This window comes from Babylonia areolata, chromosome 19, assembly GCF_041734735.1.
Source record: "Babylonia areolata isolate BAREFJ2019XMU chromosome 19, ASM4173473v1, whole genome shotgun sequence".
Classification (NCBI taxonomy): domain Eukaryota; kingdom Metazoa; phylum Mollusca; class Gastropoda; order Neogastropoda; family Buccinidae; genus Babylonia; species Babylonia areolata.
Window position 1 is genome coordinate 49,703,855 of NC_134894.1, and position 27,936 is coordinate 49,731,790.

General features: G+C 42.5%; 1 protein-coding gene across 2 annotated transcripts in view; it reads left to right on the plus strand.

Annotated features, from left to right (window-relative positions):
- The first annotated feature begins 17,902 nt into the window (after positions 1–17,902).
- LOC143293811 (uncharacterized) overlaps positions 17,903–27,936 on the plus strand; it is a 46,717-nt gene continuing 36,683 nt past the window's right edge. The window contains exons 1-3 of one of the 2 annotated variants that reach the window (XM_076605080.1): positions 17,903–17,942; positions 24,150–24,326; positions 24,753–24,924. In XM_076605080.1, the coding sequence (XP_076461195.1) occupies positions 17,909–17,942; positions 24,150–24,326; positions 24,753–24,924 (383 nt within the window). In that variant the 5' untranslated portion in view covers positions 17,903–17,908. Of the gene's footprint in view, positions 17,943–24,139; positions 24,327–24,752; positions 24,925–27,936 lie in introns of both variants that reach the window. The other variant, XM_076605081.1, reaches the window with a different exon arrangement.

The window sequence follows — 27,936 nt, forward strand, 5'->3', positions numbered from 1 at the left end:
CACTTCACTCCCCTCCACTCCCCCCCACTTCACTCCACTTCACTCCCCTCTACTTCACTCCACTCCACTTCACTCCAATATACTTCACTCCCGTCCCCATGCGATACGGAGAAATTGAAGGTTCCAGTTGTCTCCGGCTTCCTATATCTTGAAGCTTCTCTAACCGGAGCTACAGCCCTTTGTAATTAGATTTTTGTTATCGTTTTTTGTTGTTGTTTTTTTAATGATGATACTGCTGTTTATTCAGACTGTCAACAAATTCCACCCAACATCTCATGAACCTCCAGAACAAACGGCCCTGTCAGTCCGTCTAGAAGATTCTCTGTGAGCTTGATGAAGAGAGCACGCACGTTCTGCCAGTTCTTCTCCAGCTGCTGAGCCAGGAAGTCGATGGCCAGCGTGATGTCAGGGTACAGCTCATCTGGCGTCATGTTGACATGGCCCACATACGTCGACACAGAACCTTCTGTGTCTGGAACTTGATGGTGGGTCGGACGTCCTCCACCCTGCCCACGATGGCCTTGTAGTGGCTGAAGGGCGAGAGGAACTTGTCCGCCGTGACCAGACCAGGGCCCAGGATAACGGGGGGAAGCAGGGAGTGGGGTCATCTTGATCAGAGACTCTAAGGCCAGGAAGGCGTTGTACTGTGAAATCATCACACAACACTCTTTACCTTTAAGTCACCAAGTCGTGTAGGCTTCATGTGAAAAATAACTGTGAAATCACCACACAACACTCTAAATACGTTTGAAACCAGTTTGTTTTATTTCTGTTAATAAGTGCTTGGCGGGTAAACTTTATTTTACTGACAAATGTCGCTCATTTCCACGCATGCATTACATATTTTGAATGAAAATTCGTCACATCGGTGTTTATTGTATTCCAAAGCATGGAAACATGACACATGTAAATGTTAGCCAGATAAACCAGCGATTTACGACAGAAAGGCGACTCGTGGCAAAACTGCATTTTCGGTGAAGGGGAAGTAACTCCAACAGTGTACTCTCTGGAAGGTCAACATTTTACTCTAACGTACTTAATATTCAATTATTTCTGAGAGAGCCGTGAGGGTTCCGGTATAGATTAATGTCGAAAAGAGTGATACAGAAGTAATAAGATAATAACATATAACCGGACTATTTATTGATACTATATCGTCGAAGATTTTGTAGAAAGCTGTTACAAACCTCAATTATGAGAGAATGAATGATGATATTTCGTCCTGACATTTTATTTCAATAGAAAAGGCATATTAGAAATGAAAACGCATATGTGCTGGTTTCTTTTAAACAAATATGGGATCTGAGGATTTGAAATTTAGCTTTCTTTAACTCACTCAGTACGGCCAGTCCTCTTTTCTCCTCTACACAGACCCCTCGGATGTCCAGTGGGTGTCTGAATGACCCAACCTTTAGCTTCCGTCGTCAGAATTGTGGTATTCTTTGTCAACATTCATGTCTTCAGTATAAGAGCCTTCCGCTTGCAATATTTTGATGATGGTAATTGGGGTGAAACGCTGTTAACGTCGTCTCTTTCGCCGTTCGTATGGAGAGAGTTAGCCAGGGCGCGAGAGGGTACCCTTGTGCCAAGGACTGTAACTGTAGTGCATCCCTATGTTTTTCTTGGGAACATGTAAAAAAAGAGTTCAGCACACACCAAAGAGTATTTTAAGACTGACGGGCGCAACAGCCGAGTGGTTAAAGCGTTGGACTCTCAATTTGACGGTCCCGGGTTCGACTGAATTTCGGTAACGGCGCCCGGTGGGTAAAGGGTGGAGATTTTTCCGATCTCCCAGGTCAACATATGTGCAGACCTGCTTGTTCCTGAACCCTTTCGTGTGTATAAGCAAGCAGAAGATCATATACGCACGTTAAAGATCCTGTAATCCACATCAGCGTTCGGTGGGTTATGGAAACAAGAACATACCCAGCATGCACACCCCAGAAAACGGAGTATGGCTGCCTACATTCGAATGAACGTGGGAGTAACAGCCCACGAACGAAGAAGGAAAAGAAGAAGTAGATTTTAAGACTTGTCAACATCATTCCTTGTGGTAGGGAAGGGTCCACGGTACTACCACCCACCCACCCAGCCCTTCCCCCACACCCCCACTTCCCAACCCCTTCCTCCGGCTTTGCAGACTAGACGTAGACATTAAACTTCAAAGACATAGAAGGTGTACTTTGGCTTCTCTCTCATCTTCGCCTTTTCGCCTTGCTGGTGTGCAGGCAAGGTTTCCTTGGGATTTACAAACAGATTATTCCCTTGAGGACGACGTAAATAGCTTTGAAGAAACGAATTGGTTCCGCCTTTCCCTTGAACATTCTTCTTCTTCTTTTTCTCATTGGAGCAGCACGCCCTTGCCACAGGCACGGAATACTGGTGTCTGGAATCAAAGAGGTCATGGGGTGGTGGTGGAGGCGGAGGTGCTATTTCAATCATCTATTTGAGTACGCAGGGCGTGGGGCATGTGTGAGCGTGGTGTCTGACAAACCAAGATAGGATCCGCTCCCCACTTTGTCCTTTCTTTTCCTACAGACTTCAGTGGGGTGTATGGGGTAGAGGCTGAGGCTGAAATTCATACCAACTACTTCTAACAGATTTTTTTCTGTTTTGTCTGTCAGAGCATTTCACAAAATGACTAGATTTTCCTGGAATGTTGTGGGAATCTCAGCTTTTAGCCAAGGACAAGTCAGTGGGGGTCTCAGCTTTGTGTAACACAAAGAACAGTGTTGTACGCGAAATTAACTGCAGTCCTTCAAAGGTTGGATCATGGAAGGACAGTTGCTAAGGAATGCGGTACACTGAAACGCAGCCAACCGAGAACTATTACCCTGACGCTGGAACAATACAAATGTTATACGATACACGTCAGGCTGATATACCTACTATCACCGTGGGGGCACACCGATGCCAGAACCTGGCAACCGGATACACAATCCTTACGCTGGAAGAATTCAGCACACGGCACGCGACCAGCTGGGCTCTACTACTCTCATAGCTAGCGCTGACACAGAACCATGGGCACCCGGATAAAAATTTCCTCACATTAGGGTGCCATGTTGACAAACAACTCCAAACGCCAAACTGGTACCATTCCTTCCTAAAAGGATGCAGGCACAAAGCCTCGAAAGTTGTCACTGACTGTACAGAGCGAATTGAATCTCTGCACAACAGTAACACAGAAGCAAGACTCAATGATTACATGAACAACGTGAAACTGAGAGCCCCCGCCTCCCTGCAACTCTAAAACAGTAAGCATCCATACAATAAATGTATGTTTCTTTTTCGAAAACAGTTTTGAAAGACCTATAACTTTCATATCTGTCTCTGTCTCTGATTGCACCAAACCATTCTTGAATAAAGAAGTCTGCTAATCTCTGCTTGAATAAATCCAAAAAAGCTTTAACATCTCCAACACCCTGTTGAAGCCACACAATACCAAATCCTGTCTCACATATTTCTCTTAACTTTGATACCCAGCATTTCTTCCCATTATTATCCATATCAAGCAACATTTGATAGGCATTAAAAGGTAACCTGAAGCAATTTAAACCAGTATCTGACAGTGTTAGTATCTGAATTAATATAAAGAGGGTATCTTCCCAAATCCACATGCACCATCTTATGTGTAAGTAAGAGAGAAACAGAAAGACTGAGACAGCAAGAGGGAGACAGACAGAGGGAGGGAGACAGACAGAGGGAGGGAGACAGAGGGAGGGAGACAGCAAGAGGGAGACAGACAGAGGGAGGGAGACAGACAAAGGGAGGGAGACAGACAGAGGGAGGGAGACAGACAGAGGGAGGGAAACAGAGAGAGGGAGACAGAGGGAGGGAGACAGACAGAGGGAGGGAGGGAGACAGACAGAGGGAGGGAGGGAGACAGACAGAGGGAGGGAGACAGACAGAGGGAGGGAGACAGACAGAGGGAAGGAGACAGAGGGAAGGAGACAGACAGAGGGAGGGAGACAGAGGGAAGGAGACAGACAAAGGGAGGGAGACAGACAGAGGGAGGGAGACAGACAGAGGGAGGGAGACAGACAGAGGGAAGGAGACAGACAGAGGGAGGGAGACAGACAGAGGGAAGGAGACAGAGGGAAGGAGACAGACAGAGGGAGGGAGACAGAGGGAAGGAGACAGACAGAGGGAGGGAGACAGAGGGAAGGAGACAGACAGAGGGAGGGAGACAGACAGAGGGAGGGAGACAGACAGAGGGAAGGAGACAGACAGAGGGAGGGAGACAGACAGAGGGAAGGAGACAGAGGGAAGGAGACAGACAGAGGGAGGGAGACAGAGGGAAGGAGACAGACAAAGGGAGGGAGACAGACAGAGGGAGGGAGACAGACACAGGGAAGGAGGGAGACAGACAGAGGGAGGGAGACAGACAGAGGGAGGGAGGGAGACAGACAGAGGGAGGGAGACAGACAGAGGGAGGGAGGGAGACAGAGGGAGGGAGACAGACAGCGGGAGGGAGACAGCAAGAGGGAAGGAGACAGACAGAGGGAGGGAGGGAGACAGAGGGAGGGAGACAGACAGAGGGAGGGAGACAGACAGAGGGAGGGAGGGAGACAGACAGAGGGAGGGAGGGAGACAGCAAGAGGGAGGGAGACAGACAGAGGGAGGGAGGGAGACAGAGGGAGGGAGACAGACAGCGGGAGGGAGACAGCAAGAGGGAAGGAGACAGACAGAGGGAGGGAGGGAGACAGAGGGAGGGAGACAGACAGAGGGAGGGAGACAGACAGACAGAGGAAGGGAGACAGAGGGAGACAGAAATAGGGAGGGAGACAGACAGAGGGAGGGAGACAGCAAGAGGGAGGGAGGGAGACAGAGGGAGGGAGACAGAGGGAGGGAGACAGACAGAGGGAGGGAGACAGACAGAGGGAGGGAGACAGAGGGAGGGAGACAGACAGAGGGAGGGAGACAGACAGAGGGAGGGAGACAGAGGGAGGGAGGGAGACAGACAGAGGGAGACAGACAGAGGGAGGGAGACAGAGGGAGGGAGACAGACAGAGGGAGGGAGACAGACAGAGGGAGGGAGACAGACAGAGGGAGACAGCATGAGGGAGGGAGACAGACAGAGGGAGGGAGACAGACAGAGGGAGGGAGGGAAACAGACAGATGGAAGGAGACAGACAGAGGGAGGGCGACAGACAGAGGGAGGGCGACAGACAGATGGAGACAGACAGAGGGAGGGAGACAGACAGAGGGAGGGCGACAGACAGAGGGAGGGCGACAGACAGATGGAGACAGACAGATGGAGACAGACAGACGGAAGGAGACAGACAGATGGAGGGAGACAGACAGAGGGAAGGAGACAGACAGATGGAGACAGACAGAGGGAAGGAGACAGACAGAGGAAGGGCGACAGACAGATGGAGACAGAACGAGGGAGGGAGACAGACAGAGGGAGGGAGACAGACAGAGGGAAGGAGACAGACAGATGGAGGGAGACAGACAGAGGGAAGGAGACAGACAGATGGAGACAGGACAGAGGGAGGGCGACAGACAGAGGGAGGGAGACAGACAGACGGAGGGAGACAGACAGATGGAGGGAGACAGACAGAGGGAAGGAGACAGACAGATGGAGACAGACAGAGGGAAGGAGACAGACAGATGGAGACAGACAGAGGGAAGGAGACAGACAGATGGAGGGAGACAGACAGAGGGAAGGAGACAGACAGATGGAGACAGACAGAGGGAAGGAGACAGACAGATGGAGACAGACAGAGGGAAGGAGACAGACAGATGGAGACAGACAGATGGAGACAGACAGAGGGAAGGAGACAGACAGAGGGAGGGAGACAGACAGACGGAAGGAGACAGACAGATGGAGACAGACAGAGGGAAGGAGACAGACAGAGGGAGACAGACAGAGGGAAGGAGACAGACAGAGGGAGGGAGACAGACAGACGGAAGGAGACAGACAGATGGAGGGAGACAGACAGAGGGAAGGAGACAGACAGAGGGAGGGAGACAGACAGACAGAAGGAGACAGACAGATGAAGACAGACAGAGGGAAGGAGACAGACAGAGGGAGGGAGACAGAGGGAGGGAGACAGACAGAGGGAGGGAGACAGAGCGATACAACATGAGGGAGGGAGACAGCATGAGGGAGGGAGACAGACAGAGGGAGACAGCATGAGGGAGGGAGACAGCATGAGGGAGGGAGACAGACAGAGGGAGGGAGACAGACAGAGGGAGACAGCATGAGGGAGGGAGACAGCATGAGGGAGGGAGACAGATGAGGGAGGGAGACAGCATGAGGGAGGGAGACAGCATGAGGGAGGGAGACAGACAGAGGGAGACAGCATGAGGGAGGGAGACAGCATGAGGGAGGGAGACAGACAGAGGGAGACAGCATGAGGGAGGGAGACAGCATGAGGGAGGGAGACAGACAGAGGGAGGGAGACAGACAGAGGGAGACAGACAGAGGGAGGGAGACAGACAGAGGGAGGGAGACAGATGAGGGAGGGAGACAGCATGAGGGAGGGAGACAGACAGAGGGAGACAGCATGAGGGAGGGAGACAGACAGAGGGAAGGAGACAGACAGAGGGAGACAGCATGAGGGAGGGAGACAGACAGAGACAGAGGGAGGGAGACAGACAGAGACAGAGGGAGGGAGACAGACAGAGGGAGACAGACAGAGGGAGGGAGACAGACAGAGGGTGAAACGAAACTAATAAGTACAATAAGCATTACTACTTTTTTCTACATCCAGCCCTTTGGCGGGAGGGGAATCGGGAGAGAGATCGAGAAAGAGAAAGAGTGAGATAGAGAGAGAGGGGGGGGTACGAAAAGAAGAAAACGATTTTTATTTCAAGAAGCTAATGAAATAAGCATTAGCCTACTTCTTCTTCTTCTCTCTCTCTCTCTCTCTCTCTCTCTCTCTCTCTCTCTCTCTCTCTCTCTCTCTCTCTCTCTCTCTCTCTTTTCGGGGTGGGAGGTGGAGAAAGAGAGAGAGAGAGAAAGTCCCCCGTTTCATTTCGTGTCCGGTCCCTGTATGACTGGTTGGTAGACTGCTACAGATCTGCTGGCTTGGTTGATGTTTTGGGCTGCATTCGTTTGTGTTGACTCAGTGTGAATATGCGTGTCCGAGTCAATGTCATAATTATACCTGTGTGTTTTGTGTGTGTGTGTGTTGACGAAAGATACTGTCTGGTCAGCATGTTCTCAGCAAACAAAAACACGGAGCGCTGAATTGGGATGAAAACATAGCAGGCATCATGATTCTATGGCCTTGCTAGAAGAAGGAGTAAATACACAGCTGTTATTCTATGAAGTTCCGAAAATAAAAAGGAGAAAGCAGCTGTATCCCTGTGTGTGTGTGTGTGTGTGTGTGTGTGTGTGTGTGTGTGTGTGCAACAATAGCAATTTATCTTCTTGACTTCGTTTTACGCTTTCAATTTCATTGGCAGTCGCAAATAATAATATAGTTTGTGATGCCTTAACTTTCGATAAATATCTTTTGAATTACCTTTCATAAAATATCACTGAAACCCTTTTTTTCCTTTTTCTTTTTTCCCCAACAGAGATATGTCCGGTAAATTCAATGAATGTGAATCGAACAAAGCTTCATCATTCTTTTTTTTTTTTTTTTTTTTTTTTTTTTTCTTTTTGTTGTTGTTGTTGTTGTTGTTGTTGTTACATGTTTATTCCTTTACTGAGGCTTTTATCTGTATCATTAATAACAACACTGAAATGCTTGTAGTGTTTTTATTCATAGATATGTTTGGTGCATTCTGCCGAATGTGATCCTTCTCAATAACCATTATTTTTCAACACACGTGAACATTTAAGGAAGGGAAGCAACTATGTTAAAAAGCCAAATTATGTACGGGATATAAGTTGCTTCCCGTGACGGAAGCTTGGTCGAACCATCGACTTTGATATCCCAATTTTACGAAAGTCTAATATGAGATAGTGGTGTCTATGGACGAACTCTCAGTCTGATTCAAAATATACATACCCATTTACAACACATTTAAGAAACAATAATAAAACAGATTTACAAAAAATTGTTGCAGATATTTATTCATTCAGTTGCAATCCTGATAACATGCAAACATTTGAATAATCATTGTAAATGCATGTGTATATTGAATCAGACTGAGAGACCCCCTTTTCCAACGAATTCTGGAGACCGACCCATTTTCATCTTCCAGGCAGTCTTTGCTCTTCTGACTATCCGAAACACATTTGAGTTTTTCTGATCGACAGAGGTAGGAAGTTCCAGAAAGTGGAGGCAAGAACAGAGAAAGATTTTTTGCCAAAGGTCTCAAGGGAGAACCGAAGAACACAGCAGAGAGGTGTCAAAAGACCAGAGCGGTTTAGAAGGATGGTACATATGAAGGACTGAAAGATGCGGAGACATTGTTGTGATTCGGAGACACTGAGAGCAGAGACGAGCAAATTTGTATTTGATTCTTGCAGTTCGTGGGAAGCCAATAAATTGTTCCGAGCAGTGATGTTGCATTCTCTTGCCTGGGTTTACAAAGCACAGTCGGGCTGTACAATTGTGAATGCGTTGACGTTATCAGGGAGACCAGCTAGGGGAGAGTTACAGTAATCTAATCTCAGTAGACAGTATATATCACGAAAAAAAAAAAAGTTTATTGGCAGCAGCAGTGGAAACTGAGGAAAGAGCGAATTTTGCCTGACCTACGTAGCTGCCAAAAGAATGCGACACACTTTTTTTTACGTGTGCATCCGTGGACATTTCTTCATCTAAGTAGATGCCAAGACAGACTGGGAGAAAGGTTTGTCACAGCCAGAGATGGACGTAGGGGTAAAGCCGGGTGACCTCAGTAGTTAATCTTTGCTTTGGTGCTAATGGCAATTAGTTCAGTTTTATCTTCAACTTGTTCTCACTCATCCAGTCACTGAGCCACATCCTCAAAACAATTTTCCACTGTGGGTTGGAAAATGTAGGGAGCGGCAGAATTCTGGAGCTGGGAATCATCTTCAAATAAATGGTATGAGTGACCTGACAGACGACTGGAATGACACTGCTGAGAGGCTGTGTAATAGTAAAGAAAACTGGGCCCAAGAATGAACCCTGTTGCACTCCATACTTCAACTTAAAGGACAAACTGGGTACGGCAAGTTAATTATGATCTGAACCAGTCCATCCAGGACCGTTCCAGAGCAGCCCCAAATGGCTGGTACACAACTGTGTGATCAGTAAGGATGCCATGGTCTATAGTGCCAAACGCTGCTGACAGTTCGAGCAGTGACAAAATAGGCACAAGGCCACTGTCCTGGAGGAAGCCATTAACCACTCGCAACAAGGTGGTTTCGGTGCTATGGCAGTTACGGAAGGCTGACTGAAACGGCGGATCTAAAAGGCTGTGTGACACCAAATGTTGCAGCAACTGTTACAATACAATACGTTCTAACACTTGTGAAAAAAGGTAGAACAGAAAATAATAATAATAATGGAATGGGAAGTCAGAGTGGCATGACTCGGAGGCAATGCGCAACATCCAGGTGCAAAATGAGCTTTCGTGACATGGATCGATGTTGGCCTACTCTCCTGGACATACATGTCAATGTTAACGGAAATGAGCGTACCGACAGACTTGCTGGTAGCCGCGCAATACGGCTGAACAGCCCTGAAAAGAACATGACCCATTACTAGTCAAAAACAAATATTAGCATAATTTCAGCCAATTAAATGTGCAGATTTCTTCGAAATGGTACAGTCTCTCACGGCCTTCCCAAACACAATAAACTCAACAACATGTGTGTATCAGCTTGCTAACTGGTGTCTGTTTGCACAGGGTTTGTTTGTTTTTTTTTATTCCTTTTTTTTTTCCTTTCTGATTTCATAGTTTGGCGTGGGCTCTCCAGTCAACTGAGGCTTCATAACCTATCAGTACGTATGCTTTGACGCAAAGCTGACTCGTCAGGCATCTGCCTTTTTTGTTTCAACTCTATCAGTTGTGTGGCTCGGTGTAAATTACGATTCTATATCAGTTTCCAAACGTTTACTCTGCTGGGCTGCAAAATGGGTCCCCGTCATCCCGCCAGTATGGCCGATGTCGAAGTCATGAAAACAGTTACTTCAAACGAAGTGACTTGCATTCATTTATGGTAATTATATATCATCACAGAGAACGAACGAACGAACGAACGAAATGTTTTATTCAAATAAAGGCCATAGCCCCTTACTGAAGAGGTGTGACACATGTACATTGAAATATAGGAATCATAACAGTCATACTGAATACAACAGTAACATACTTTGTATACCATAAATTGCACACAATCAAAGTCTAACTACTACAACAGCAATATACCACACATGTCATATAGTACACTTACAAAATAAACAAACAAACAAAAACAACAACAACAACCACAAAACAAACCACTACGATAGTATAACCTTCAACCTTTTCAAAGATTTGTAAATATAGACTGCAAGCCCACCAAGGGTAGTTTCCTTTCTGGATGATAATAACAAGTTCAATCTAAAACTACAAGGGCTGTTGTAATATTTGGGTTCAATTAACTGTAGTCTAAGGTCTAATAGGGCAGGACAACAAAACAAAAAATGGATCTCATCTTCTTTTCCCTTTTGACACAAGCGACACATCTGTTCACGTTCACCATTGGACCTGTATCTTAAACGATGGCTGGCAATATCAGAAATACCAAATCTAAATTTAGTCAAAGCACATTTAACATACCTACTCATTCTAATCATAAGATATGGCTCAGTCGCACACGTAGTCTTAAAAAGTCTATATTGAGCAAATCTATCACTGGTATATATATATGGTCATGCCAGTCCTGCCATCTGCAATCAATGACTCTTTGTCTGAAAGTTTTTATGAAACCAGGAATACACTGGACACCTTGGTTGTCCCATACATAAGAAAATCCATGTGAATTTAGAAACTGACGAACATTTGTAACCCATGTCTTTTTACCATGCTTATCTAAATTGTACAATGTCTTATAAGCTTTACATGGCAACCTATTTTCTTCCATACGCGTTATTTTTAACCAGTACTTAATACATGTAATGTAAGAATTTATATAAATTGGAAACCTCCCTACTTCACCATATACAAGATCATTTGGAGTTCGACTGTCAACATTGAGGAAGCGTTTCAGTGCAAACAGATGTATTTGTTCAATTTCTAAGCCCTTCTCAAACGCCCAAATTTCAGCACCATATTGTGCTATTGGTTGAACCTGGGAATCAAACAATTTATTAAACAAACTAAAAGAGCTACAATCCAGCTTATATAAAACATGAAGAATAATCATAACAGCTTTCTTTGCTCTGCTAACTATATCTTGGCATGCTGAACTAAAGCTAAGTCTGGTTGAAAAGTAAATCCCAAGGTATTTATATGCATTCACCACAGTGACACTTTCATTGCCATAGACCCACCTCTCATTTCGTGCCAAATACCCCCCTTTACGAAAAACAATAATATTTGTTTTCGACATATTAACCTTCAGTTCTAGTCTTGTTGCCGCCATATACAAACTGTTCAGTTGTCGTTGTAAACCAACTATTGTTGCAGATAGTAAGAAAATATCATCAGCAAAGAGTAAAATAAATAATTCAATCAAATCAAAGGTAACACCATGTTGTCCATTTTCAATTATCTCCAATGCAAGTTCATTGATAAACAGAGAAAACAAAACTGGACTACATACATCCCCTTGTTTGACCCCACGACTGCAATAGACAAAGTCTGACAATTTAGCCCCCGATCTTATTCTTGCTTTCACTTCATTATACATACTTATGAGACAAAAATACAGCTTACCTTTTATATCATTTTTCAATAAAACAGGCCATAACAATTTTCTAGAAATGGAGTCAAATGCTTTCTCAAAGTCAACAAACGCAACATATAACTTCTTATTATTTGCAAATTGTTTCTGAACTGCAGCTAATAACACAAATATATGATCAATTGTAGAATAGTCTTTTTTAAAGCCAGCTTGATATTCTCCAGTTATATCATTCATTGTTATCCATTCTTGTAATCTATTGTTAATAATAGAGCTATGCAATTTACTGCATATGTTACATAAAGAAATACCTCTATAATTATTCACATCATTTACATCACCTTTTTTGAATAATGGCAATATTATAGATTCCTTCCAGTTTTCCGGATAATAACCAGTATCAAACAAATAATTAAACAGCTTAACTAAAAATTTAACAACATTCTCTCCAGACTTCTTAAAGAATTCACCTATAAGACCGTCTGGACCAGCCGATTTACCATTTTTCAGTCTTTTTATTGCAAGCAAAACTTCTTCTCTTGATATTTCTCTATCATATACATACTGTTCATCATTATCTACAACCTCTTCCTCACTAATTACTCCATCATCCTTTTCTAATACAGATTTGAAATGTCTATACCAGTCATCAATAGAAATGTCATTTTGAGGTTGTGATTTCTTTTTTGTTACCCTATGGATTCTTTCCCAAAACATCTGCTGATCATTAACAGAGTTTAAAAGATCGTTTAATAACATTTCATTATGTTCTTTCTTTTTTCTTTTGATCAAGTTTTTATATTCACGTCTTGCAATGCACAGCGAGGCTCTATCGTTTTTATCCAATGTTCTTCTATATCTTCTTAATAATTTTCGCACCTCACATCTTGTTTTCTTGCATTCATAATCAAACCAGCCCTTTCGTTCAACAGCTACATTTGATGGTATTCTTTTCATCATAATACTAGCTTGATCTTTGATAATGTCATTAAATCTATCCAATGCTTCGTTAACATTAACAGTGATAAGGTCTTCTGCAGCAGCAAGCTCGTCCTGTACTTCATGTGAATTTATAGAGTTAAAGAAATCTTGACTCAGTTCTTCTTTCCAACAATATCTAACTATAAATTGTTCAGTATTTTTATCTAATTTACCTCTATCGAATTTCAATTTATTTTGCTTTTCAATACATAGTACAAGAGGCAAATGATCTGATTCTATTCTTTCCACAACATTCAGAGCTATTTTTTCGTTCACAGACTCAAAAAGATTCAAAGATGCCAGAAAATAATCATTGACACTACACCCCTGATCAGAAATGTATGTGAAGCAACCTTCACGGTCGCCATTACATACCCCATTCAAAATATAGAGTCCTAATGCAGTGCACATGTTCAAAAGTTTTCTCCCAAAAGTGTTTAATATCTTATCTTCAGAGCACCTTTGTACATTAATACCAATGTCATTTTTATAATTGATATGCAATTCATTTTCGAGAACAACATTAGGAAAAATATTTGAAGTTCTTGCATTCAAATCACCACATAACAAAATATCAACATCATCAAATGATAATAGCTTATCAACAACGCACTCTTCCAGCATATCAATACCACTACTAAACTCATGCATACTGTAATAAGGTGCATTTTCAGGTGGGATATAAGTGCATACAAATAAAACATTCTTACGAAAACCAAAAATATCTTTGTCTAGCAAGAACAACAAACAATAATCACTGTCACATTCAATTGGATGCACATGAGAAAGCAAAGTATTGCGGACAAAACAAATTACTCCCCCTGAACACCTTCCCTGGCGTGTCAACCGCACTGCAGGCTTTACAAAAGATGTATGGTCTCTGAACACACAGGAGTCAAATTTCTCAACAAAGGTTTCCACCAAACAAACAAAATCAAACATGGAAACAAATCGGATGAAATCTGCATCGTCCATTTTTGAAAACAAACCACATACATTCCAATGAAGAAAAGAAAACATATTTACAAGTGAATCAAAAAATCCTTCCTGTTTGGAAAAAAAGTCTTCATCTATTCCACTTATCTCCCCGCTATCATTAACATCACCCCGTTCATTCACGCGATCGTCTCGACCTCCACTGGACTTCCTTCCAGTAAAAGAATCATCCACATCATCTCTGACTGTATCGTTAATATTTTTCTCCCCTCCCATCCCATCCCCAACCATAACACCCACGGCACTGTCACCTTCTCTCATCTCTTTTAAAGCATATAAGTCACACTGCTGTGCACATTTTACACCATCACTCGACTGTAATACATTATCCACCACAATATCGTGACATTCATTATCATGAGAAACTGGAATGAAATCGTCTCCATTACCACAAACTTTGTCATCATTCTCACATCTCGCATCATCCACACCCTTCCCACTACGTTTCAACTGACAATCATTCTCACATCTCACATCATCCACACCCTTCCCACTACGTTTCAACTGACAATCATTCTCACATCTCACATCATCCACACCCTTCCCACTACGTTTCAACTGACAATCATTCTCACATCTCACATCATCCACACCCTTCCCACTACGTTTCAACTGACAATTATTCTCACATCTCATATCATCCACACCCTTCCCACTACGTTTCAACTGACAATCAGTCGCACATTTGTTATCAACTTCCTGCTGACAACACACATTACACACACGACACACACACTGCACCGGTTCAACTGACCCAGCAAGTGTCAACCCATGACAGGACACACACCCCACACATCTGACCGCACGTGAATTCGGTGCGTACATAGCATGAACACCCGGTGTCTGTTTAATCTTTATTCCTCCCGGTTTATTTTGTGTGGACAATTTCGAAATAAAGGGCCGGCCGGACCTCTATTTCAACTCAATCAGTTTGTTATCAGTGTCCAGTCCATATTTCTTATTTTCTATGATGAGATGATCATAGACCATAGAAACCTTCTTGTTTTGGCTTCTGGCAGACTTCATATATGGCACTAGCTTCTTTCTAATCTCTCTCACACGAACCGAGAAATCTTCGTTCATGAAAATCTGACTGCCTTTTAATTTCTGCCTTGCTCTCAGAACTCTGTCCTTATCTTTGAAGTACGAACAGCAAGCTACTATGGGAGAGTTAGGCTTTGAACTGAGACGATGGACACGCTCAAACTGAACATCTTCAGATAATTCTAGTTTATCTGTAATCATCTCCTGTACCAGCTCCTCACAGTCCTGCCAAGACTCTTTTTCATGACGTGGAATTCCATGAATAATGAGATTGTTTCTCTTTGAACGACCCTCTAAGTCATCCACCTTTCTGTCTAAAGAGTCTACTCTTTCACTAAGCACACCATTTTCACTCTTTAGCTTTTCATTTTCTCTTTTTACATCGGAAAGTTCTTGTTTTAAGTCAGAAACATCATCATTGAGAATTGAATACAGTTCTTTCACATCTCTAAACTCTTGAAACATCTGATCGAACTTTTGGTCGAACTCTTGAGTCATTTGATCAATCTTTTTGTCAAACTTACTGTTGATATTGTTGAGCAAGGTCATGACATCTTTCAGTGTTGGTTCCTCGGGGCGTGCTGACGTCGTCTCGGATGTAGATGCCGGTCTGTCAGAACTCTCCCTGCGAGACGATCCTCCGCCGCTGCCCAGTCGGGTCTGCCTCAGGCTGTCAGACTTGAGAGAGAGAAAGAGAGAGAGAGAGAGAGAGAGAGAGAGAGAGAGAGAGAGCTGCCGCCGTGGTGATGGGTGCGGTGGTGTGATTTTATGTCTTTCTTCTTCAAGTTGTTACTGCCGGTGATAATTCATTTAACGTTTCCACTACTACTACGATGACTCGACAAGTACAAACGTGTCTGTATGTGAATCAGACAGGGTTCGTTCCTGTTAATAATTGTACGTCTAATAAGTGAAAAAGAGAAAATCCAGGAGGGGGGGGGGGGGGTTGTGGTGTTTTTTTCTGCTTTTTTTTTTCAGATACGCATGTGTAAGGTGAAGGTGGGTGAAGCTTGGTTTCTGTGCGTTCGTTTGAAGCTGTAAAGTGCCAAAAATGGGGGCACTGCAATGTTCGAAAGGTGATATGCTGTTAATTTGGACACATGGCAGAGTAATTAATCTTATTTGACAATCCTCATGATGACGTCGGAAGACATTGTCGGGAATGGCCAGAGGGCAAAACTCAGTGATGCGGAAGTGAAGCTACTCATAGAAGAAAACAGTAAAGAAGAGGACATCATCATATACACAGATGGTTCAGTCACCAAAGACCAATCCGGTTGGGGATTCACCGCGAAACAAAATGGAAAAACAATTAGGGAAGAGAATGCTGCCCACAAAGTCACAACCTCCAGACTAACGATGGAAGTTGAAGCTGTGACACATGCCCTCCATTGGCTATCGTCCATCCATACGCCCGGAAACCAACATGCCATGATTCTAACCGACTCAATGAACCTCATACAGAAAATTGAAAATGGAATGGGAAGCCCAGAGTGGCATAAGGCAATGCGCAACTTTCAGATTAAAAAACTCGCATGGTCATACTGCCCGGGACATGCAGGTGTTAAGGGAAATGAGCGAGCTGACAGACTTGGTGTTAATGCAACACCAACGAGCGGCCTACATCTAGGAAAATCGTAAATCCTCAGAAAAGTCAAAGAATATCAAAAAGAACAGGTACAAGGCCATCACACCATCGATCGCCTCAAAGAAATAAAAGTAGAGAGAGGGAGCGGACGTAAATCTAACACGAAAGGTAGAGCACGATGCTTTGCAAATCAAACAAATATCGGCATCATTTCCAAACCAACACTGCGCAAATTTCTTCAAAACGGAACACAGTCTCTGTGGGCTTTTCCAAATACAATAGACTGAGCAACACACTAGACGCCACGTTCTTGGCATCAGAGATCTTTTCCCATCCCTCTTGCAGTCAATCAGTGGCAGCCTCTGTGCGTGTGTGTATGTGTGTGTTTGTGTGTGTGTATGGGTCTGTGTGTTTGAGTGCGTTTGTGCATGCGCGAGGGTGTAAGTGTACACAAGTGTCAGGAGAGTTCTGTGCACGTGCGTATGTGTGTGTGTGTGTGTGTGTGTGTGTGTGTGTGTGTGTGTGTGTGTGTGTGTGTGTGTGTGTGTGTGAGGGGGACTGAGGTGGGGGTGCAGGGGGGAGGGGGGTAGAGGATGAGGTATGTGAGTGTATGCATGCCTACACTATGGGAGCAACAGGATATTGGAACGTGCGGGTGTATATATATATATATATATATATATATATATATATATGCAGGGGGGAGGGGGGTAGAGGATGAGGTATGTGAGTGTATGCATGCCTACACTATGGGAGCAACAGGATATTGGAACGTGCGGGTGTATATATATATATATATATATATATATATATATATCTCTTTGTATATATATATATGTGTGGGGGGTGGGGTGGGGGTTATGGGCGATGTGTGTGTGTGCTTGTACAAGTAAGTGTTCATCTGTGTGAGTTGTGTGTGTGTGTGTGTGTGTGCCGCCGGTAGAAGCTGCGATACGTAGCCTAGAAATGAGTGTGGAGGAGGGGGTAGAGGAGGTGTAGGGTAATGTGTGTGTGTGTGTGTGTGTGTGTGTGTGTGTGTGTGTGTGTGTGTGTGTGTGTGTGTTGGGACTCATGTACGTTTATGTGTATTTGACTGTGCTTTCATATCTGTGAAACTGCATGCTTGGTGCGTATCTGTTACTGATGCATGCGTGGGTGTATGTGTGAATGTGTGTCTTCATGTTTTACATTTATTTGCTTATTTATCATCATTGTTGTCTTATTTATTTATTTATTCATTATTATTATTATTATTGTTACTACTACTTTTTTATATTGTAATTATTTATTTATTTATTTATTTATTTACTTATTTATTTATGCACGCCGGTTATCTATTATTTATTCACCTTTTTTTTCCTCAGGGCCTGACTAAGCGCGTTGGGTTACGCTGCTGGTCAGGCATCTGCTTGGCAGATGTGGTGTAGCGTATATGGATTTGTCCGAACGCAGTGACGCCTCCTTGAGCTACTGAAACTGAAACTGAACACAGAGCTGTGGTTTTGTGGTAATAAGATGAACATTGCATCCGGGCATTCAACATGGAGGCCGCTTGTACCTCTGGGGATGTACTTGGTATGGAACTCATTTGACTTAATTTTGTTTATTATGTAAGGCATTTAGCCATAGATCTGATTGTAAATGATTATAAAATAAAAAAAAGTATCGCTGTCGATACTTTTACATTTGTTTGCAACATATGATTTTTCATGCAGTGAGTGGCAAACTGAAGTCGCTTACGCCTTCAATCAGAAGGAACATGAATGGAAACATGAGTGGGGGGAAGGGAAGCTTTTAGCAGAAAAAAGGAGATGTTATGGATATAAGCTAACTCCCGTGTTGTTTGTCTAAGCAAAAGCTTGCATATGCCGGAATAGATCATCAGATACACAATGTGTCCTTAAAAAAGCAGCGGTATTCCCAGATTTTACAGTTCTCACACTATGAATGGATGACACGAAGGGCCCTTATCGTGCTTCATCCCCGTAGACGTAATCTAAAGTTAGAACTACTTAAATGGTGAGGTTATAAACGGCCGCATAAAAAGAAATTTAAAAAATCCCAACACACCACCCCAAAACATGGTTTTATTATTTCTTGACCTCATTCTCTCCCTTCACCTTCCCTCCCCCTTTCCCTGTTACCACGATTTAGAGTCAGCCTGCTCATTGCATTCCCTGGTCATCCCCCAGAAGTGTAGGGGTCTGGAAGACCCCCTATTGCCATAATAACATGACTGAAAACAACTTTTTAACCAGCAGTTGTTATGTGGATAGCATTGCAGACTGGGATGAAGTTTGAATAGAAGTGCTCAACAGGACCTGTGGGTCAAAACAAAACTAGATCAAAAAAAAGAGTATTCTCAGAGGTTCATTTTACTGTCCACCGAACTCACAGGTCAACTAATGGAACATAGTAAGTGAAAGTATCAGGAAAGCAAACAATTCTTCACAACATTTGTCCATACCTTTTCAGTTATGAGCCATGCATACTCTCTCTCTCTTTAGTTGTGTGTGTGTGTAATTATTTAATGTAATATGCACAGTTTCTGAATTTGTTTTATATTATTGTGCGCTAAATCATTATTTTTTCTTCTTCTTTCTTTTGTGAGTTATTGCGCATGCATGCACGCATATGTGTGTGTGTGTGTTTGATGTTTATTGTAAAGCGCTTTGAGCTCTCTTTAAGGGAGGAAAGCACTCAACAAATGTCCATTATTATTATTATACTTGGTGATTCTAACTCGGATCTCCTTGTTAACCCCTCTCATCACTTGGAAAATATAATCCATCTGTACAGTCTCCATCACCTAGTAACTGAACCAGCCTGTGTAACAGACAACACAGCTACTTGCCAAGGCAATCATTACACAAAGCCCACAGCTTGTCAAATCAAAGTCCTGGCCCCTGCTTTTAGTGACCACAGCATCCCATGTGTCATCGTAAGAAATCCAGATAAGATGAATCAAAAATTTTAAAGAACCATTTTCAATTACAAACAACGAAACACTGATGAATTCTATAGACTACTGCAACTTATTAATTGGTACAACATAATTTGAACAGGGACTGTGGATGAAAGTACATAATTGTTCACTGAAACCTTTATGACTTTTGCAAAACAATGCATGCCTTCTAAAACCGATGACATTCCTTGGATGACGAAATAATCCTTTTGATTGATGAACATAAATAGATGCAAAACAGAGGAACAAACTGATGACTGGCTGTCTTTCAGACAATTATGAAATTATGTTACTCAGCTTACTGCAAGAGAAAAACATCAACGAAACGAGTATTTATCTGAATTAAACAAATGAGCATTGGACCCAACCAGATTTGGCCAGACAGATTCGTGGAAATTAATCCATTTGTTTTTCAGTACAAAAAGGCATAGATACTGTCAGATGACAAAGCCTGTTATTCAAATAAAGATGAAGCCAACTTGTTTAACAAGTTCTCTGCAGAGCAGTCTACAATAGAAAAACTGTCGTCCCTCTTGCAAGAAACATCCAACTGCTTCCTGGACATTCAAAATTGGATGACTATAAATAAGTTACAACTGAACGCAGACAAAACTAAAGCAATGATCATAGGAACTAAACAAAAACTCTCTTCCATCACAACTGACACAATCAAACTTGGCAGTACATCCATCCCTCTTTCCAGTTCAGTCAGGAACCTCAGTGTTGTCCTTGACAACACACTGTCCACGCAAAAATTTATCAGTCAGACATGTCAATCCTGCTACTTAAAACCCACTTCTTCCCAAAATAGCCTCCCTTCCCTGCCTCTTCCTTGTCTTCAGTTTCTCCAGTTTTAGAGTTATGCATGCATGTGAATGACTGGTGCGAAAGCGCTTTGATTTGTCTCTGCACAAGATTCAGCGCTATATAAATACCATTATTATTATTAGAAAACAACAGTGACAACCTATTTGTCATACACTTTACAGATCACACAATCCAAAAAGTAACTAACTGAACAAGATTTTATCGGCATGATCAGTAAACTTGACAAGACAAAAACGAGGGGCCCAGATCTCATACACAATACACTACTAACAACTTCTGTTCAAATAATAGCTAACCCTCTCAATGACAACTTTATGGAAAACAGCATGTTTCCCCTGTTCACAAAAAATGGACCTAAGGAATTGTGCTGCAACTACCGCTCAGTTTCACTTCACAGTTGTGTTGGTAAGGTATCTGAACACTGCATCCACAAATTTTCATATTTTTGACAGAAAACAATATAATTTCCCCGCTGCAATCTGGCTTCATGCCTTGGTGATTCCACAGTGTGCTAACTTTTCTCCTTGTACAATGATCTGTGTGTCTTTTTCTGTTGTAGAACTACCACACAAGTGGACTACTTTGACATTGCAAAGGTCTTCAGCCATGTCTGGCACAGAGGACTCCTGCTCAGATTTGAAGCCATAGGCACAAGAGGGAAATTGTTAGACTTCTTCCATGACTATTTTTCTAAGAGACTGCAGTCAGGTGTACCAGTAAAAGATGAAAAGTCAGACCTCAGAAGAGTCTCAGCAGGTGTGTTTCAAGGATCCGTTTTAGTTCCCTTGTTGTTTTTAATCTACATAGTACATAGTAACATAAATGACATTGTCAATGACATTAAATAACAAACTGTTTGTGGAAGATACTATTCTGTCACTTGCATTAAATAACCCGGCCATCCATACTGAAATCCAGACCTCTGATCTTGAAAACATTGCGAACTGAGCCAAACATTGGAAAGTAAAATTTAATGAAGGAAAAAGGGATTTGTTGATTTTCAAGAAATCAAAACCCAGTTCACCCACTTATGTTCATAAGGAACATACCTGAACCCGCAACCACCCATAAAGATCTAGGTCTAATATTTCAAGACAGTTGCAGAAGGGACGAACACATTCAATCTATAGGCAATAAAGTCAGTTTCATAGCTGCATGCCTAAAAAATTAGAAGTATAAATTATGTAGAAGAGCACTTAAACTATGTCTATAAATCACTATTTCTACCACACTTTGATTATGCTGACTGACATCATATGGGATAACTGCACAGAGAACTTCTCAAACATGTTAGAAACACTGCGTTTAGAAGCCATCTGAATTATGATTGGTGGGGTCAAGGGAACGATAACAAATTGTACAAGGAGTCTGGATTTTCCTCCTTAAAAGAAGGACAGGAAAGACATAAACTTTATACAGTTCTTCAAAATGATCAAACTGTTTGACTGGTCTACTCCCTTATATTGTTTCTCATAGAAATCCATAACATTGATATAGACCCCTGGAAAGAACAGAGCCAAGAAATCCTTCCTCCCAAGCACAATACTTTATGGAACAGTATTCCAGATGACAAAAACATCCGACTTGATCAGTCAATTCAAATGATACATCTGTATGTCAGACAGAGCTGTCCCCTTATATTATTATGTAGTGAGCATGAGCAAACAATTGAACCACTGCAGATTATGCTTAGGAATAAGCAACATTAACTGCAACCGACATCTCATTCCAGACCCAAGATGTGCATGTGGCCGTCACAGCAAGGAAGCCGAGCGCTACTGTCATTTTGATGTAATCAGAGCGAACATGATTTCTGCCCACCCACCTGACAACATCCAGCTTCACACTCTACTATACAGTAATCCTACTCTTGGACGGAAAGAAAATGAACTCATTTTTAGAACTGTACATTGCTTCATTATCCAGACAAAGCATCTGTAGTACACGATCAATAAATTGCATTCTGAGAGATTACGTAGGACTTATAAATGCTAAGAATAAATAACAAACTAAATAAACAGGTAAATAGATACATGGATAGATAAATAAATAGTAATAATAATAATAATAGTAATGGATACTTATATAGCACACTATCCAGAAATCTGCTCTAGGTGCTTTACAAAAACGCTTTTGATAACATAAAACATTATATCTATGTTACATACACACGCCAAAATGTGACCACACACACACACACACACACACGCACGCACGCACGCACACACACACACACACACACACACACACTGCATACATACATTTTAACATACATGTGTATCTAACAGCTACCCTAACACATACGCACACATAGGCAGGCACAAACTTACATAAACACACGCACACACAATACACATTCATATACATGCATGTAGTTATGTACACATACATATGTATACACACATAGTCAAGCACTCCTAACAAAAAGGAAGTGGACCTGCCACAATTGAACTTATTGCTGAGGGAAAAGGTGAGTTTTGAGATGAGATTTAAAAGATGCGAGGGAATCAGAATGACGGAGGTTATCAGGGAGCTTGTTCCACGTCTTTGGCGATTGAAAAGAAAACGATCTGTATCCATAGGTCTTACTTCTGACGTGAGGTATCCTGAGAAGTCGAGTATCAGAGGAAGAACGGAGCTGGCGAGACGGGGTATAGATATGGATGAGTTCAGAAAGATACTTGGGGCCAGATCCGTTGACTGCAGAAAAGGTCAGAGTGGATAGCTTATAGTCTATTCGATCAGAAACAGGCAACCAGTGGAGAGACTGAAGGAGAGGAGAAACATGGTCAAATTTAGAAGCTCTGCAAATGAGTCTGGCAGCGTTATTCTGAATTCATTGGAGTCTGTCTAACAGGTATTTGGGAAGGCCGGCCAAAAGAGAGTTGCAGTAATCCAATCTTGAGAGAACCAGAGAGCATACAAGTGTCTAGGTTGCATCGGTTGAGAGATAGTGGCGGATAGAGCTGATTCTACGCAGTTCCAAATAGGCAACTTTACAGATATTCGAAATGTGCTGTTGGAAGGAAAGAGACTGGCCCAGGATTACACCAAGACTGCGAACAGAGGGAGAAAGTGAAACAGGTGTGCTATTGATCAGAACAGAGTCAGGAAAGGAAGGATGCTGACGAAACTTCTTTGGACAGGTTATCATAAATTCAGTCTTATCATCATTTAATTGCAGCTTGTTGAGAGTCATCCAGTCCTTTAGGCCAGCAATGCACTCCTGTGTTTGAGTCACCAGTGCATCAAATTCAGCTATGGAAGCCGACTGATAAAGTTGTGTGTCATCAGCAAAGCTCTCATGCGACATCGCATGATGACTGATGACATCCGACACAGGAGCCGCATACAGCACGAAAAGAACAGGACCTAGGACGGACCATATTTCAAGGCAGATACTCTAGAGTATGTACCATTTACACACACTTTCTGTGTACGATCTGACAGGTAAGACGTGATCCATGCTAGTGTACAAAATAGTGTACAAATACAAATAAAAACAAGCAAACAAATCAGTAATACATACTGAGCTCTTGCTGCTTATACAACAAAACCTGCACTACACTGGCACAGGGCCTAGCTGATCGCCCTTGTAATCTCAGTTTGTGCGCTCAATCTCTTTCACCTTGAACACAAAGCGACCAAATCAGGTGGTTTTGTTTGTTTGCTTTATTTTTCCTTCTTCCTTTTTCTATTCATTGTTTTATGTGGATGGGAGTACATGTGTGTATATGTATGCATATGTGTGTGTGTGTGTGTATGCAGGCATGTTTATGTTTGGGAATAAGTGTATGTGTGTGTATATATATATGTGTGTATATATGGTGTATATAAGTGAGGAACTCATTTCATCCTGTGTCATGTGTCCTTTTTGCCGGGGGGAGAGGAGGGAGGTTGCTAATTTGTTTAGTATTTTGTTTTATTTCGTACATGTTATCTTCTCCCTACCAGATTTGTTTCATTAATGCTAAATCAGAACTTTGCAGCTGTTCAGGATGACAGTGGCCAGTTGACAACCATCAGTACTGAGCCTGCAGCAGTGGTGAATAGTGAACCAACTTCAAGCAGCACGAAAAACATTGCCACAGATCCACAATCTCTGACTGGTGAACAAATGAATTCTACCATGACACAGCCTGTGCTGAGGCAAAATGAGCTCACAGGTACATGAAAAGAAGGAAGCATAATGTTAATATGTTTTTAATTGAATGAGAGGTACTGCAGATTTATAGTCATATTCTTTTGTATTGTATTGTGTTCTTTTTGTACTTCTACCACCACCCCCTTCACAACTCCCCCATCACATCCCAGCCACCCTCTATCCCCACCCACATCTTCTCTGTGAAAAAAGCTGTATTTTGCCAGCATCTAATGGACTTTCACTGCATCAGATGGGTTTTCACGGATGATATATTTAGAATGATGAATATAGCATCAGCATTTTACCTCATCCCAGCAAAATTTTGCAGATGAAATAGATTTAGAATTAGGAATTTGTTTAAAGACACATCTGTAGACTGGGATATGCTGTGTTTAAGAAAGGAAAAATGTTTAAAGAAAGATTGTGCACATACATGTTATATTTGCAGAGGAAATGGAGGTGTCAGAAGCAGGAAGCAGCAAGGAAATGAATGAGGAAGTGTTGCCAGAAAGTATCCTGTACATCAAGAATGAAGTCAGCATCCAGGCCAATGACTATGAGATAGAGCGTGCAACTGGCATCCTTCCTGCACGCAAGAGATTTATTCCATTGAAATACAGGTCAGAATCTCTGGTTAGTGTTTGAAATTAGTACCGGTGAGCTTTGATCTTGTTGGATCTTTGTGGATATCACTTATCTGAATTGCATTGTATGATACATTAAGAATATAAGGATAAGACCAATTAAGGCATGACACTGTATTTTATTGTTAAATATTATATGATATCATTATTCATCTTTACTTATGATATGTGATTTGAAAAAAAGGGTGTTACTTTCTGTTTTACAAAAAAGTGAGTGTGCATGTTAGAACTGTATGCACGGAGTCCATGTGACTCAATCAAACTGAGTGACTTCTTAAAACGTTACATTTTCCTCCAATCAAAGTACGGATGCCCTCGGAAATTTATTTCCTTGGTCAGCCAATTCCATGAAGGCATACAGGCCCGAATCCAGGACAATGGCGAAACATCTGTTCCTTTTCCAGTCACAAATGGTGTCAAGCAAGGCTGCGTCCTGGCTCCAACACTGTTTAGCCTCATGTTTTCTGCAGTGCTTACTGATGCCTTCAGAGATGGCGATGTTGGAATCAACCTAAAGTACCGAACAGATGGCAAGCTGTTTAACATCTGAAGGCTTCAAGCAAAAACCAAGGTCATGATACACATCATCAGAGACTTTTTGTTTGCTGATGATTGTGCCCTCAGTACTGGATCTGAAGCTGACATGCAACTCAGCGTCAACAAGTTTGCCACTGCCAGCAGGAACTTCGGCCTTACCATCAACACGAAGAAAACTGAAGTTCTCCATCAGCCAACCCCAGGGAAACCCCACATTGAGCCCAACATCACAGTCAAGGGTCAGAGACTCAGTGTGGTGGAGCGGTTCACATACCTTTGCAGCACACTGTCACAAAATCCGACCATCGACAATGAAGTGAACGTCAGGATTGCAAGAGCATGCGCAGCCTTTGGCAGACTCTATGCAAATGCCTGGAACAGAACAGGCATTGGTCTTGAGACCAAGCTAAAGGTCTACAGAGCAATGGTTCTCCCCACACTACTGTATGCCTGCAAAACTTGGACAGTGTACCAACGACACGCTAAGAAGCTGAACCACTTCCACACAAGATGCCTCAGGAAGCTACTGAACATCAAGTGGCAAGACAGGACCCCAGACACAGAGGTGCTTGCAAAAGCCACCCTTCCCAGCATCTTCACCATCCTGATGCAGTCCCAGCTTCGCTGGGCTGGACACGTGGCGCACATGCCAGACCATTGGCTGCCCATGGCAAGCTGCAACAAGGGAAGAGATCACACGGAGGCCAGAAGAAGCGCTTCAGAGATACTTTGAAAGTCTCTCTGAAAGCGTTTGACATCAACCCTGACTCCTGGGAGGAATCTGCAATGGACCATGACAAATGGCGCGCTGCTGTGCACAAAGGCACCAAGTTGTGTGAGGCCAACAGGACTGCTGCAGCTGTTCAGAAGAGGCAGGCCAGAAAGTCGCGGGCAAACAAGCTCCCTGACAATGATATGCCTGTCTTTGTCTGCCCCAACTGTCAGTGAACATTTCATGCGCAGATTGGACTATTCAGCCATTTGCGCATTCACAGATAGACTCATGAGCATCCCCCCGCCCCCCACCACCACCACCACCCTCCCCCCATCCCCCAGCTGGATGACAACATATGGTCATCATCGATCTCGATGGACACACACCACCACCACCACCACCATGTAATTTTGCTTATTTGCATCCTTTCCTCTAGGGGACTGATCTTTTGTTTCTTTGTTTATGGGTTAATTTGTTGTTGTTGTTGTTGTTAACATAAGCAGACTGAACTAACACAATTAAGTAATTAAGTAATGCCGGTAAAATTTAAAATAGCATCTCCTATTCTGCATTGTGTTTGACAGCATGCTGGCAATATAAGGGCAGCAGACATCTGATATTTTAACATCAGACATATTTTTGTTAGAGCCATTATTGCGAATTAATAACAGTTCCCTTCCACTTTGGAACTTACCCATAAAAATAAGTCTTTTTTTTTTACATGGGAACACAAAAAAGTAAGATCAGGGTTATTTACAGAGTCAAAGAAGTCTAGAAACATTTTGGGAAAATGAGAGAACCATTTCAGGGCTGGAAAAGTCTTTCAAAAATATGTTTTAACATTCAGTGTCAGGAAATATCTTGGAATTTTCATGTACCATTGAGCTTAATGCATTTCTTTAAAGAACAAAGTGATGACAGATGAACATCAGTACAGGGTTATCAGCTGATCTCTTTCATCAGCAGTGCAACAGACAGTTTTTTTATTCAAAGAAGTTGCATGCAAATAGACTGAGCTCCAAATATGTGTCATTGTGGCAAGTTGGCACAGGAGCAAATTGTATTGCCTAATTTTTTTTTTTAAAGACAACGTGAAGAGAGAGGAAGATGAAGAGGAGTCAGGAGATGTGGAGAGATGATGGATGCTGCCTTAAAATCATAATTCATCAGTTGAATCCAATAACCAGTTGTGAAGTTTGGAAGAAAAAAAATCAACTGAGTTTTGTTTTGACTTTGGACTCTGCAAGTGGAGAGTAATTGGAGTACAAGCAGAGATTAACATCTTACAAATAATGTTGTCTTAACATACTATGAACAATGATGACATATAAAGGGAGAAAGAACAGACATCGTACTACAGGAAGTGCAAATGCAGAGAAAAGTAGTGAGGGCGACACAGACAAATGAGGAAATGAGACAGCAAGCAGAGACTGACAGATCCTCGAGCAGAATAAAAAGGGTGACAGGAGAAACAGACCAGCACAAAATGACACGTTCAGGCACACAGAAAGCAGTGATAGACAGAAACAAAGACAGACAGGAAGAGGAGTGTACAGAAGATAATCCACCCACCCAGACACAAACAATAGACACAGTGTTAGGGAAATTAGAAGTCATGGATTGTGATATATAAGCAAACCAAAAGGACAGTAAGCAAGTAGATCAGGAGCTTGAAAAGATACTTTGTGAGAGCTCAAAAAAGATGAGAAAATATGTTACTCAAAGGGGGCTTTGTA